General features: G+C 34.4%; 1 protein-coding gene and 1 long non-coding RNA gene across 2 annotated transcripts; both read right to left on the reverse strand.

The window, feature by feature from the left end:
• Positions 1–435: 435 nt before the first annotated feature.
• Positions 436–2,037, reverse strand: LOC133856892 (uncharacterized). The gene is made up of 2 exons (XR_009898250.1): positions 1,795–2,037; positions 436–954 (listed from the first exon to the last, which is right to left on the reverse strand). It is a non-coding gene; the product is annotated as an uncharacterized LOC133856892 (long non-coding RNA).
• A 3,398-nt stretch (positions 2,038–5,435) lies between these two features.
• LOC133856629 (uncharacterized) lies at positions 5,436–11,482 on the reverse strand. The gene is made up of 2 exons (XM_062291687.1): positions 11,174–11,482; positions 5,436–6,960 (listed from the first exon to the last, which is right to left on the reverse strand). Exon 2 carries the CDS (start codon positions 6,865–6,867, stop codon positions 5,779–5,781), a length of 1,089 nt encoding a protein of 362 aa, XP_062147671.1. The 5' UTR covers positions 6,868–6,960; positions 11,174–11,482; the 3' UTR covers positions 5,436–5,778.
• Between the last annotated feature and the right edge of the window lie 2,707 nt (positions 11,483–14,189).

A 14,189-nucleotide genomic window follows, 5' to 3' on the forward strand; every position in this document is an offset into this window, starting at 1 on the left:
CAAAGTTTGTTCTTTAATCACTATATTTCCCTTTTCGAAACTGAAAATTCTCACCATGATATTTGATTGAGTTTATATAGCTCCTGAAACATTATTTTATTCTCAAGTACTTATTTATTCACCTTCAAAAGAAAAACCAAAAAATATTTCTTTATATATATATATATATATATTAAAGACCGAAAAATACACGTTTTTTCATATTGATTGTTGTAGGTAGTTCCTAAGGACCAAATGTCAGTTGTTGTGTTTACTTTGTTAACATTTCTCAACAAATTTTTCAGCTTATTTTTCTCTATTTCATAGATAGATATATGATCATTTTTTGCAGTTGTACGAGATATTTTTTGCCAATAAGGAGTGTTAGCTTTCATAAACTTATTAAACAAAACATGTTCCATTTGCATAAAAGGATACTCGTGGTAAAATATCATATGAGAAACAAACCCTCTTACCTTCTTATGATCTTAAGAAAAATTTGTACTGGAGCTTACACTGCCACCCTTAGAATCAAATGTAAGCACCTTCTGCTTCTTGTTAGCTGCTATGCCTAGAATACAGCTATTCAAGTGCCTATGAAACTGAGTTGTGGTACTCGAAGTAGGAATTCCAATGATGGATTTACAGTGAATGCATTGAGCTTTTTTAACACCGGCCAGATTACACTACTTCCTTAAAGCCCTTTCAAATTGGAGAAGTCTTCTTCCTCGGCTTCATTTCATAAGCATGCTTTTGAGGATTATTCTCCTGGACCTCCTCAACCACAAGAGCACCTTCTGCATTGGGGACAGCATCTCTACTAGGACCACCGCCACCAAGTGATTTAAGACTTTCAAGTCCATCATCATCCGATGTGATATTCATTAGATTTAGGTTCATATCAAGTGAACTTTTGTTTGAATCGTCTCCAATGGCTATTAGCTCGTCCATGGATAGTTTTTTAGTAATTGATTACTTGCATTAGAATAATAAACACAAACATATACAGAGCATTAAATAAAAAAGAATGAATAATAAATCAAACTTAAATATTTAAATAGCATCATATTCATACTACAAAATTAAATGGTAAATGATAAACAACATCAGATTGTATCATTTTTTCTTCTTCGATTTTCTCATAATCCAAACAGAGACAAAGAGTTGAAAAAAAAAATCATAATATGTTATATAGAGCATCAAATAAAAAAGAATAAATAATAAACCAAACTTAAATATTTAAATAGCATCGTACTACAAATTAAATGGTAAATGATAGACAACATCATATTGTATTATTTTGCTCAATTTTCTCGGAACCCAAACAGAGACATAGAATTGAAAAAAAAAATAAAAAAATCATAGTATATATACCGGTTACAAAAAAGTTGAAAGAACCTAAACACTTTTCACATCATACATCAAACAACTGAAACAAATCGAACAAGGAAAAAGCTTTTTTAAAATACGCGTTTATAACGACTCACCCCAACGACATAATGTTGTTCGCTTTTGGGTCATTCGAATCAGATTTTCCAGGAGGTCATCCATCCTAGTATTACTCTCGTAGAAGCATGCTTAACTATGGAGTTCTGATAAGTGAATGGTGCACACGTGGATCCCACTCCATGTGTTTTGTGTTGTGCATAAATTATGTAAGAATATTTTTCACGTGGATCCCACCTTGTGTATTTTGTATTGTGCCCAAGTTATGCAAGAATATTTTTTTAAAGATGAAAACAGATTTGTGGATATGCATATTTTAATATTTGAAAAAAAAAAAGAAAAAAAGAAATGCTTTGAACATCCACTTACGAGGAAGCCTGATCAGGTACGCCTTTAAGCCTTTAAGGATTGCTGTCGGTTAACTACTTTTAGCTGCCACCCATGACCCATATCATATGTACGTACTACAAAAACTTGTTGCCCTGGAAAGCCGTATTCACTGCTGGCTGTCTACCCGATACTGCACGTATGCCAACATTATCCACCACCCTTTAAAGAGCATTCAATAGATTGCCTGTGGAACTATGATCAAGGCCATTTGAATTTTTGAACCCACCACTAATGGACAAGGATCTTGCCTATGAAATATGGAATACTCCATTGATTATATATATATATACACACGCGCGGGGTTAAATACATACCTTAATCACTAGCTAGTATATTAAATTTTTAATTTTTTGTAATGTCATCCTTCGATTAGGGTTTGGGGTTAAATCAAATGAAAAAAGAGATAAAATGACCCCCAAAAAAAATAATTCCTTACTTAAAAAAAAAAGATAAAGAAAAAGAAAAAGAAACAATGGTGTTGTGACTTGTGGGTTTGGTCATGACCCATGTTTGGTCACAAGGTGACCCAATGCGGATCACTTTTTTTAAAAATAATTAGGGATAAATTTGAATCTTTATAAAATGTTTAGGGATATAAAGATTATTTCACTCATTTTTCAGCCTAATTTAACCTTAAACTCTAATGAATGGGTGACATTCCAAAAATGAAAGTTTGATACACTAAATTGATAGCTTTTGAACTTTAAGAGGACATTGCAAAAGTGATGAAAATTCAGGAAGGTTAAGTGGAGCTTTCCCTATAAATTTAAATCTTAAAAATAAAATAAATACTATTAATTTAATTTGAAATGGAGAGAATCTTATTCCATCATTAACCGTCTAGTAAATGTTACACGCCACCTTATATCTTTCTTTTATCTTTCAAAACCGAAATATCTTTTAAAATTATCATTAGATTTGTAATGAATCACTATTGCTTTCTTCAAATTTTGTCTTTATTATACAAAATAGACATATAACATTTTTATAAATTGGGTCGACCGAACCCGTTTAGAGTAAATCTTTGTCCATAATTGATCACTTGAATAATAGCTTGTTTGATCATTATTAAGAAGACGAGATAATTTTTTTTTACCTGAATTTGGAAGACTTTGCAAACTTCTGATGTAACTGGTTTTCAGTAGCAGCCGTTAGATGCAGTCGCAATGCATCTGTACGTTTTGAATGATGCACTTGAACAACTTGATAGGAAAGTTAAAAATAAAAAAAGGAACAACTTGATAGGAAAGTCATAAAAAAGAAAAGAAAAAAGAACAACTTGATAGGAAAGTTGAGATAGATAGATAGATAGATTGTATGGTCAAAGGCATTGAAAGGACCAAAATTCTACCTTTTCTGAAGATAAGAAGTGTATGCTGGTTTTAGAGGATAAGATTAGGTGCAATGAATAAATCAAAAAGTCTTCATTACTAGGCCAACTTTGAATTGGTAGGTCACCTGTACTAGGATAAGGTTGAAGTGAAACCATCATTTGCAACTTCTTGCTTACTGATTGGGGTTGGATCTAATATTTTAGAGTAATACAAATTTATAGTAACTCTAATTTTTCAACGACCGTCGCCACCTTTCACTGTCATTTTTCTTGCCGTATCAACATGACCAGTCTTTCACCACCACCAATCCTAGATGTAGCCAACCACTCCAATAGCCACATGGTGTGGTTCGACCACTTTTAATTGGTCTTTGAAAAATGACAGAACCATTGTAGTGATTTAAAATGACATATTGAAGGCATTCGAACCACCCATATAGTCGCTGGAATGATTCGATCGCCTCAAAGAACCGGTAAGTGGGGTGGCTGAATACCTCTCTCCTCAGTCATAAATAAGTAAGATGATTGTACAATAGAAAGGTAAATAGTAAATACCTGTGTCTCTCATTTTTTTTGGTCGACCACACAGATAAAAGTACTATTATGTCATGAAAGTAAACGATGGAGAGCAATAACTAACTATCAAAGTACAAACATGAGATTAATACGGATTTTTCTTACAGAAGTAAAGTTCCATGTGCCAAAAATGCCCTTGAGTAAAGCTATTGTATTACACGTGTCCTAATAAAAAAGCCACATCATCATTCTATATAGAAGTTACAAAAATATTTTTCTATCTTTTATTTCGTTGTTTGTCAGATAGAAGAACCTTTACCCTACTGATAACGAATCGTACCCTAACCTCCTCCTCAGAAAAGAATAGAGATATTGACCTGGATTGACAATGAATTTTTTGGATTATATTTAATTTTCAGCAAAAGAAAAAATATTAACAAACAATTTTAAATATTAAAATTCACAAAATACTTAAAATTATTGTTTTCTTTATATCACACTTAGGCTCCGTTTGTATGTAAATAAAATGTTTTCCACTGGATTTTTTTTTTTTTTTTGCGCGTTTGGCGTGTATTGCGTACAGAAAATCATGAATATTTTTTTTTTTTTTTTTTATATTTTTTTTCAATCATATTAATCTATAAAAATGAATTTCTATTTACATCATAAAATATTAATATAAAAAAATTAATCTAATAATTTGAGTTCTGATAGTGGTCTGGTTGATTCCATTCGGTAGTCCAACGATGGTAGTCTAATGGTGATACAGAGGTGGCATAGTGGTGATCTAGCCGTGGCTCGGTGGTAGTCCGATGGTGGTTCAATAGTGGTTTAGAAATGGCTTAATGGTGGTCCGTGCGTAGTAAGAGGTGGCTCGGTGATGGTCCAGAGTAGCTCAACAGTGATCTGGAGATGACTTGATGATGGTGTGGGGTGGCTTGTAAGAAATTTGTGTACCTCACCATCCACCTAAAACTTGGGTTAATTTTTTTTTTTTTTTTGCTTTGCTTGGAACAATAGTTAATAAAGGGCGTGCTACGTGATTGTGTCAATGAAGGGTAAACAATTAAAATAAACTGATAAAATAACTCTTTCAGTGTTTACAATGACTACCGAATAAGCATTTTCAGCTATAAAAGTTGTAAAAAACAAAAACTTCAAAACATAATGGAGAATGAATTCATTGTAAATAATTTAGTTGTCCATATTGAAAGGAAAATTGAATAGAGTTTCAATTCAAATTCGATACTCAATGATTTTTGTTTCTTTAAAAGAGCGCATGTTGCGATTTTAGACACTTCGTGTGTGTGTATGTCAGTATGTATATATATATATATATATATATATATATTGCGTTGTTGATATATCAATTTTGACAGATATTTATAAACTTTTATGGATATATTTTTTGTGATATACATATTGGGTAATAAATTACTTCATTTTTGTTTTAAATTGGGTTATTATTTTTTTTCGTTCAGCCCCTAAATTAATCATTTTCTAGATTCGCAACTGGTCACATCAGTACACAAGTAAAAATAACATTAAAAAAAAAAAAATCATCATAGGAACCCATTGACTCTTTGTTAATGTTTTTTTTTTTTTTTTTTGAAAAAACGTTTGAAAATAATTTTGAGTGTTTTATGTTTTAAAAGTACAAATAAATTTGATTACTTTGTGTTTTGAATTGTTTGATAATATTTTTGTTCTAACAAAAAGAAAGAAAAAAGAAATCCATTACCTTGTCCACAAAAGTCAGTGAGTAGCAATATTATGCAAAACTGAAAGGTACGTATGCTCTCATATTAATTGGAGATGGAGTGAAATATACACGAAAAAAAACTGAGTCATATACCTTCAACATTACAAGTTATTTGGAAAAACTCATCTATAAAGGGAGGATTTCGTTTAGATCAAAGGGCATCATCCTTTTGTAGCCCACTAATTTACGTTAAAAAAAACTATTCAGGCTAACGCTAGTTGGTCAAGAGCATACGTCCGGAGTGAAAGCTACATCTTTCACATCGTCAGAAACTTCAAGGCATTAAGACGTCTCTGATGAAACCTAAGCTCCATACTGTACTAAAATCTAAAATATGGCTGGCCTGAAACCTTCACTCCGGTGTTCTTACACACCCTCCCGGTAGAAGGAACCTAAACTTATCAGCATTTTCTATCAAGTAGGAAGGAAGATGAACTGCAGAAGCTGAACGAGGTATTGGTCCCATCTTTTTAATCAACTCTTGGAAGGTGTACTCTTCAGGTAGCATATCAAAGAGATCATCTCCTCGACAAATGCACTTCTGGATTCTGGATTGATCTAAAAATTCTCTCCGCTTCACACGATCTGCATGGCTATAAGCGGTCATCTTAAACACAAACTCCTGAATGCGCCGAAAACAAAAGCTACAATGCCATCCGGCGTTGGAGAGGAGAAGATCAGTTTGGCGTGAATGCCGGTAGAGGGTATGCGGACCGTAGATGTGTGCTGAGGCCCGCCAGCTGCTGTAGTCCACAGGGAACTCAAATGAGTACATGTAGTGCTTGAGCTCAAGATGCATTACAGGCGGCACCCCATCACACCATTGTACTAGTTTTGTAGTCTGTGGGCTTGGTATCTCATCAGTATCTGACATGATAAGAATGTCACCATATGAAATACCGGCAAGGCGAAGTAATCCGTTCATAGCCCTACGTTGCTGACCCTCGAGTACAAAAGGGTCACGTGATCCGCGAGCTGCTATTTGGCCATAGAATACATCATGGACAATCTTTTCCTTGGCAAAAGCAAATCGGGCCTGGTCTGAATCGAAGAAGAGAGGTTTGGGAATGCCTGTGAAAGTGGAATTGGACTCGAGGATTACAAACTTTGTGACATAGGGATAAAGCTCGCGCCACCTGATCTCCAGTATGTCCAATTCATTGCTGAAGATGACGGCATCAAAAACACGGCGGGGTTCGGAGCGCAACGACCAGCCATGGAGGCGGCAAAGGTGGTCCATTGATACGTTTTCTGCATAATAGTGTGGGAGAACTTTGAAAGGGGGCGGGGGCCTGTCCCAAAGTGGTCGGAAAAAATAGGATATTTTCTGGCCATAGGTGAAAATTCCAATCACACAGATGGGAATAAGTATCAGGAATATGATGAATAGGAACTTAGGTGGTGGTCGTCTAGAGATGAGACGGAGAGGTCTTGCTGCCATGACTTGAAGGAGGATGATTGGGAGGGGAAGTACTTAACATGCTAGTGCCAATTCAACTACCGGAAAAATCAAGGCTCTTCCAATCTTGTTCACCTGCATAAAAGCAACATCTATGTTAGAGACTAATAATTACCTCTACATAAAATTACGTAGAAGCTAGCCAGTTTGGCCAGCATTTGGCAATATGTAGAAAACAGAGGAAAATGCCTACAGAAAGGAACTTTTCCAGTACAATCTCGTTCAATCATCAAAGCACAAGCAATCCCTTCTCCAATATGGACGGAAAATTCGCAATATATTATCATTCCTACTTTTTAGACAGCCAAATGATTAAAATCCTGCATGAAGTATACCAGCCTTTATGTGTTTCTTTTGAAATTGGTCTACAGAATAATAATTGGTGCATACACCCCAAATGCCGGTGCAAAGCAAAAAATGTTGGAATCACAGATTACTTTTTCAATATTAGGACAGATCACATGGGTGAGAACATTCAAAATCTCATAGCAAGAACTTAAAAGGAGATAGAAGAATAGTTTGCCAGTAAAAATAATTTCGAATTTTCCATACTTACCATAGTGCCTGCACTCATCTTATCAATCGCATTGGATGTCATTTAAATGAGAGCTCTGTGGAGGACCATTTTTTATTATTAATTATTAAGGCCAAGCCAGAAATCTGTTAACTACTTGTTATTTGACCAATGTTTAGATGCAGCCCTATGTAGTCCGTGATACTCTGGCATCTCTTCTTGCATCTTTCCTTGGCATAGGTAATACAACATGATTTACTTCTTTATTTTGTTGGTAGGGTTGGAACCTAAAGTGTAATCCATCCCATCCTATCCTTAATAACCAAAGCCGAGACTTACTAATCCAACTTTTAGGTTTATATTGGATACCACACATAGCATAACTGTACAAGATAGAAAATGTAATAGCAGATACTCTAAAACCAAAGCTGAAAAGGAACCTCTACAAAATGGTAGAACATCTTTGATTATTCTTTATATGCTTAAACTAGTATAGTGATAAGTTGAGCTTCATCTAGTGATAGATACGGAAACGCAATTTTGATCCCAACAACACCTAGAGGGGGGTGAATAGGTGTTATGCAGTAACTATGCCCAATTAAACAAATTTATGCGGTAATACACAACTAGCAGAATAATGCACCACGCATAAACAATCACCAAAATAATGAAACTGATAAACCAATCACACAAAATAGGATTTTGGTGACGAAGTGAAATCCTTTGAAGAACTCCTCAAAGGTAAAACATTCTAGGGCAACCAAACCCCAAAAATTAATCCATTATAAAAGAATTTAAGAGATTACGAGCTTGTTTGGCAAATGGTTGTAATTGTGGAATATTTGTTTGAATGGTAGTAAAAAGTGATTGATGTGATATAAAATGTAAAAGAGTTTGGAATTGTTTTATAGAAAAGTGAAAAAGTTCGTTTTATAGTGAATTTTTTTATTTGGAAAATAATAAAAAATTATTGATGTGGTATAGAAAGTGAAAAAAAGAGAGAATGTTTTTTATTTGACTTTTTTGGGAGAAGTGAAAAAAATAGAGGGGGAGTGAGAGTTGTTTGCCAAACAAGCTCTACAAGTTGTTGACACTTACAAAATTTTTATAGTTGACATACCCTTGTACTAGAGAAGCAACCTACTTGACTTCTACCGCAGTAGCTCTTCAAGAACCTCTGGACAGTTCTTCTACTTGATCTCCTCTACTGGAACTCCGGTGTCTGAAGGTTTATGGTTTGTGTTTTGGTATGGTTTAACAAAACTTCAAGAGAGAATAACAATCACAACTTAGAAAACAAAGAAGTCTCTTAGCACAAATAAACAAACGGCCTAACCACCTTGGAAGTCATGCTTAGTAGTCCTTATATAGCCCAAGAAAAAAATCCAAGTGTCTCACGTCAAGTGAAACCTCAAAACCATGTAGATATCGTAGTGGTGCCAGGGCGGATAAAGAACTCGTCAGAACAACTTTAGGGTTTCATAGCTTAACAGTGGCAGCGTCAGAACGTCCTTGCTAACGAGATAGTTGATGAGCTTCCCAAGAGTCCTTTTAAACAGCTCACATCAGGATGACTTGCTAACAAACCTCTCAGGAAGTTCATTAAAACAGCTCTCGTCAAGACATCTTGCTGACAACCTAGCTGAAAAAGCTCTCTGTGGCTACTTTAAAAAACATCCCGTCAACTTGTTGACGTCTTAGCTGACGAAGCTCTCTGTGGCTCTAATTCCATCTCATTACGATGGCTTGCTGATACCTTAGCTGGCGAGGCTCCTTGGTGTACTACTTTGAAGATCACACTAGGATGCCCATTTTACAACTTGCTTACGAGGCTCTTGAGTAGCCTTCATACGTGACCTCCTCAGGACGCCACAACTAACAAGCTTGCCGACGAGGTTATCTATTCTTCATAAATGCACAACAAACACTTTGAGGACAACCAAAACTCTAATTCGTAAGGACTTACAACCACTATTTCTATTACCGAATATGTCAATACTAAAAACCTAACAAATATCCCTCATTCTTGTGGAATCTAGGTAGACCTTAAATGTCCTTGCCAATAATAAGATATAAACAACATTGGCACCAGAATCAAAATATCGTTACAAGTTAAAGGAACTGAGGTCTATTAATTTACTCATATTTTTCATTTTATTAACTCTTTCCTTACCCAGAGAGAACAAATGATGTAATTCATGTTTTAACTGCAAAAGAAGTTCCTTTTTGACTTTATTCGGCTGAAACAATTGAAAGCACACAGTTCAGCAGCTTAGAACCATCTATTCAAAGAACATCCTTCTCAACCTTGCACTCCTTCAAATTAATTGATAGTGCTCCAAAGTCTCTTGGCAAGCCTCCTGTTGCTCCAGATGGGCAATAATTATGTACCAACTGAAAGCTTGAGCAACTAAAAACTGCAAATTAGGGGTAAAGACTCATTTTTGTAATTGTTTTGGCTTTCTAAATCTATTTTCTAGCCTATTTCTGCATACTAGAATAAGACTGTTTGAGCTGAAAGTTGTCAAGATTGATATTAGATGAAAGTCCCGAAAAACATTGATAAAGAAATATCTAAGACTTTGTCCCTTTGATGCAATTTGAGGATGAGTTAATTCATACAGCCATTATTACATGCATCCCACTTAAGGGAATCTCTAATATTATGATCCAAACTGTCAAGACTGATGATTGAATAGTTTGCATTATCGGAAGCATCCTATTTGAGATTGAAGATATGTTAAAGCATACTCAACAAATACTCACAAATACCAAACTTCCCATCCTCTTCTCAGGACTGCAAGGATAATTTCTGTATGAAATATTACTGTTAGGCATTATGCTCAACCAACCAGAAGACTAGAAGAGTATGATTGACTCACATAGACCATGCTACCTAATCTGCTTATTTCAAGCTAGGGAATAATCTCTGTAAGAGACAAAAAGATACCCTTGAAACACAAGAAGCTATGAATCAGAGTCTGATCTTGCTGTAGGGAGAAAAGAGAAGCCTAAAATCATGTACATAATACGAGTAATGCTATAAGGAGGACTCTAGTCGTTCTTGTGTCCTCCCAAATGTCATGTGACTTTTAAAACCACCATTGAATTTGAGATGATCATTATTGGATTTTGATCCAATGGTGATTTTAAAGCCACGTGACATTTGGGAGGACAAAAGAGGACTTGGTCCTCCTTATAGCATTACTCAAATAATACATTTCTATATGATCTATCATATAGAAACTTTTGTGTTCTTTGTAATTATGTAACTCCACATCATTATTGGTCCCCTACAAATCATACAACCTGGGTTTCCAATAAAGATCCCCCACAAAAAAACAAAAATAAAAAGAAAGAAAAAAAAAAAAACCAGCGCGTTTTAGCCCGAGTTGGAGAGTTGGAGAACTAATAATACGACCTGGAATTTATTTTCTGTGTCGCACAATTTCAACGTATAATTGAGCATATAAAGTATAAATCTTTTACAAACAATGCATTAAGCCCAAAGCGAAAGGCATTGAAACCGATTCATCCAATTACTAAGCACAGCTAATCAAAATTAGCAAAATAAGGCACCAAAAAGGAAATAAAACTTTTTTTTTCAGGAATATTTTCCCCAACATTCATCAAGACGTTTAACAGTCAAATAAAGGATGACAAACAACCCCTAACAATATCTCATCCCAACGGAAATAGTTGTAGGAACAACAATAAATAAATTCGTGCAACTAATGAAAGATTTTTCAACAGCTCCATAAAACGATTGCTTACCTTTCAGAGTCGCAGAGGCCCTGTTTATTGGCGAAAACATTCCCGCCGGCTCCACGGAGAGTGACGGAGACAGACGACCGACCAAAGAACATAGGGAACTTAAGGAAACTCTTCATCCTCTGCCGTTGGCGCAACCCTACAGTTACTGAAACAAGGACACGACGCGTGGAAGAGAACGACGTCTCGTCGCGTTGCGCATCACGTATTTGTTTCTGAGTGACGGTGAACCCCCGAGGGCCAAGAGGAATTACGCAGCGGCGACCTGGCTCCGTTGTGATGGAGATGTCGCAGAAGGGTTGGATTTAAAAAATAAGGTCAATAGGTTTTGTCAAAGTTTTCAAATCGATCCCTCTGTTACTTTATTATCAAAATTAACGATTTTTTATTTGTCACATATATTTCATTTGACATTCTAGGATTTGTATTAGCATCCAATATAATGTCAATATTCATGTCGGCATCGAAATTAATGATTTTCTATTTAAGAAAATAATATTTGTACACACCTATTTTGTACACATACTCATGATACATACTTATTATGAGTATGTGTACAAGATAAGCGTGTGCAAATAGGGTGGTGTTTCTTACACAATAAATGTACACACTTTGTACAATAATGCTGACGTGAAAATGATTTTCACAATAAAAAAAAAAAAAAAAAAAAGAGTAATGTTTCTTGAAAAAAAAAAAATTGAAAATCATTTCCACATCACATTGCTGTATAAAGTTTGTACATTACTCATGCAAATAACACAACTCTTTCATTTAATGTTACAAATCTAAAAAATTAAGATGACGAAGAATATGGGTTTTGTTTCTAGAGTTGGGTTTAAAAACAATGTGTCAATTGAGACACATAAAATATGACAAATTATTAATTTTGAAAAAAAAAAAAAAGTGACAGAGGGCTTATTTAAAATTTTTGCAAAATTTAAGGAATATATTTTTAAAATAAAAAACTCAAAGACTAAATTTAAATAAAATAAAGAACTAAAGATTAAATATGATTTTTTTTTTCCTTAAAAAAATGCATTATTTATGGGAGATACTCTTGGATCACCAAGTGACCGAGGCGCCCAGCGAGTTAAACGTGTCGTTCACGGCCACCCACGTCAACACTGTGACTCCTATACATCACGGTCAAGTGGGTCCACGTTCCTCAACACGTACGGTAACGTGTTATTAAGGTTTACATATCATTCTGTGTTTATATTGGAAGTCCAACGTTGTACGACCGAAACAAGTAGCCTATCCTATCCCTATCGGAGGTGCGGTATGAACACTTCGTCTGTTTACTTGGGGAGTCAAAAAAAAAAATGGGACCAATTGGAATGACTTTTAGTTGCTTAGGTTCAACAGAGACTTCAAAACGAAGCAAGTCTATTAATATCATCTGATTTTTTTAAAAATTTAATTTATAGCATTAAAAATTATATTTTTTAAGTTCTAACTCTTCATTTTTGAAGATAAAGTTTAAACAAATTATTCACATTAAATAAGGAAATCAAATACTATTAGAGTCATTATTGAATATCGAATTAAATGATAAAAAATCAATAGCATTAAAAATATATTCTCCAACGTTCCATTCTTAAAATAAGGTTTAAAAAAAACGATAGCATTAAATAAAAGAATCAAACAATATTGAAGTCATTATTGAATCATGGATTAAATTCTTAAAAAGATGAATTTTCCATTCTTGAAACAAGAAAGAGAAAGAAAACGAATTGCAAATTGATGGGTCACATTCCATTCTTGAAATAAATAAAGAAAGAGGTTTGGAAAGGTCAAGCTCTGTTTGTGTCTCCTTTATGGGGGATTTGGGTAGGGTTGAAGGGTCTTTTGAGGGTTATGCTCTGGTCCGCGTTCCTTTCATTAGGAGTTCGGATAAGGTTGAAGGGTCTCGCGAGAGTCATACCCCTACCCATGCCTTCTGTTTTGGTGCCTATATTGCTTTAAGTAGCCATTTTCTTGACTTTTGCTCAAGAAATAAATGACCAAATTATTTATGGTTCCTTTAGAATTATTTATGAACCCATTTCTTATTTTATGTTTTTTTTTTTGTTTCAATTTGTTATTGGTAGTCCATTCCTCGTGAATTTTTCTTCCATTGTAACCTCCTCCTTTTTAATATATATATTTTTTTCAAAAGTAAAAACTTAATAGTTTGTTAAATACTTTCAATGGGTTCATTAATTATTATTACTTTAATCTAATGAACCCATTAAAAGTATTTAACGTACCAGTAAGTTGACTATTGAATGTGGCTAGTTGTCATCTATTCAATATTTTGTAATATAATTTGTCTACACCAGAAAATAAGAGATGCAAGACCACCCTTATGAATTTGCCAACGACCGGCCAGCTCTCACCTCCTGGCTCTTTCCCTCTTTCTCCGTGAATCTCTCGCACCATTACGTGGCGATAGACTTTGCTATTCTTAGAGCATTTCTAGTGAATTCTTCAAAGTTTAGTCATATTTTAGTTAAAAAATATACTTTTGTTATTTTAGTTATCCACTTTTTAAAAGCATTAAATATCAAACTCTCTAAATATTCTCTACTTTAAATAAATACTATTTTTAATTGGTTTTAAAGTAATCACTTCCAATCACTTTCAATTGTAATGCAATCAAAATTGAATATCAAACATCAACCACTTTATCATCAAACATCTCAAAAAATCTACTTTGCTTGAACGTCGAGTATCTGAAGAATTAATGACAATTAATGTAGAGAATTAATGACAATTTGAACCTTTCCAGACCAATCAATTAAACAAACTAACTACCATGAATTAATGTGGAGAATTAATGACAATTTGAACCACAACGAATTCGCCAACCACCGGCCAGCTCTCACCTCCTACATCTTTCTCTCTTTCTTCGTCAATCTCTCGCACCATAACGTGGCGATAGACTCAGCTATTCTTAGAGCATTCCTAGTGAAATCCTCAAAGTTTAGTCAAATTTTGGCTAAAAAATATACTTTGTTATTTTAGCTATCAACTTTTT

The sequence above is a fragment of the Alnus glutinosa genome, chromosome 14, assembly GCF_958979055.1.
Source record: "Alnus glutinosa chromosome 14, dhAlnGlut1.1, whole genome shotgun sequence".
Taxonomy (NCBI): domain Eukaryota; kingdom Viridiplantae; phylum Streptophyta; class Magnoliopsida; order Fagales; family Betulaceae; genus Alnus; species Alnus glutinosa.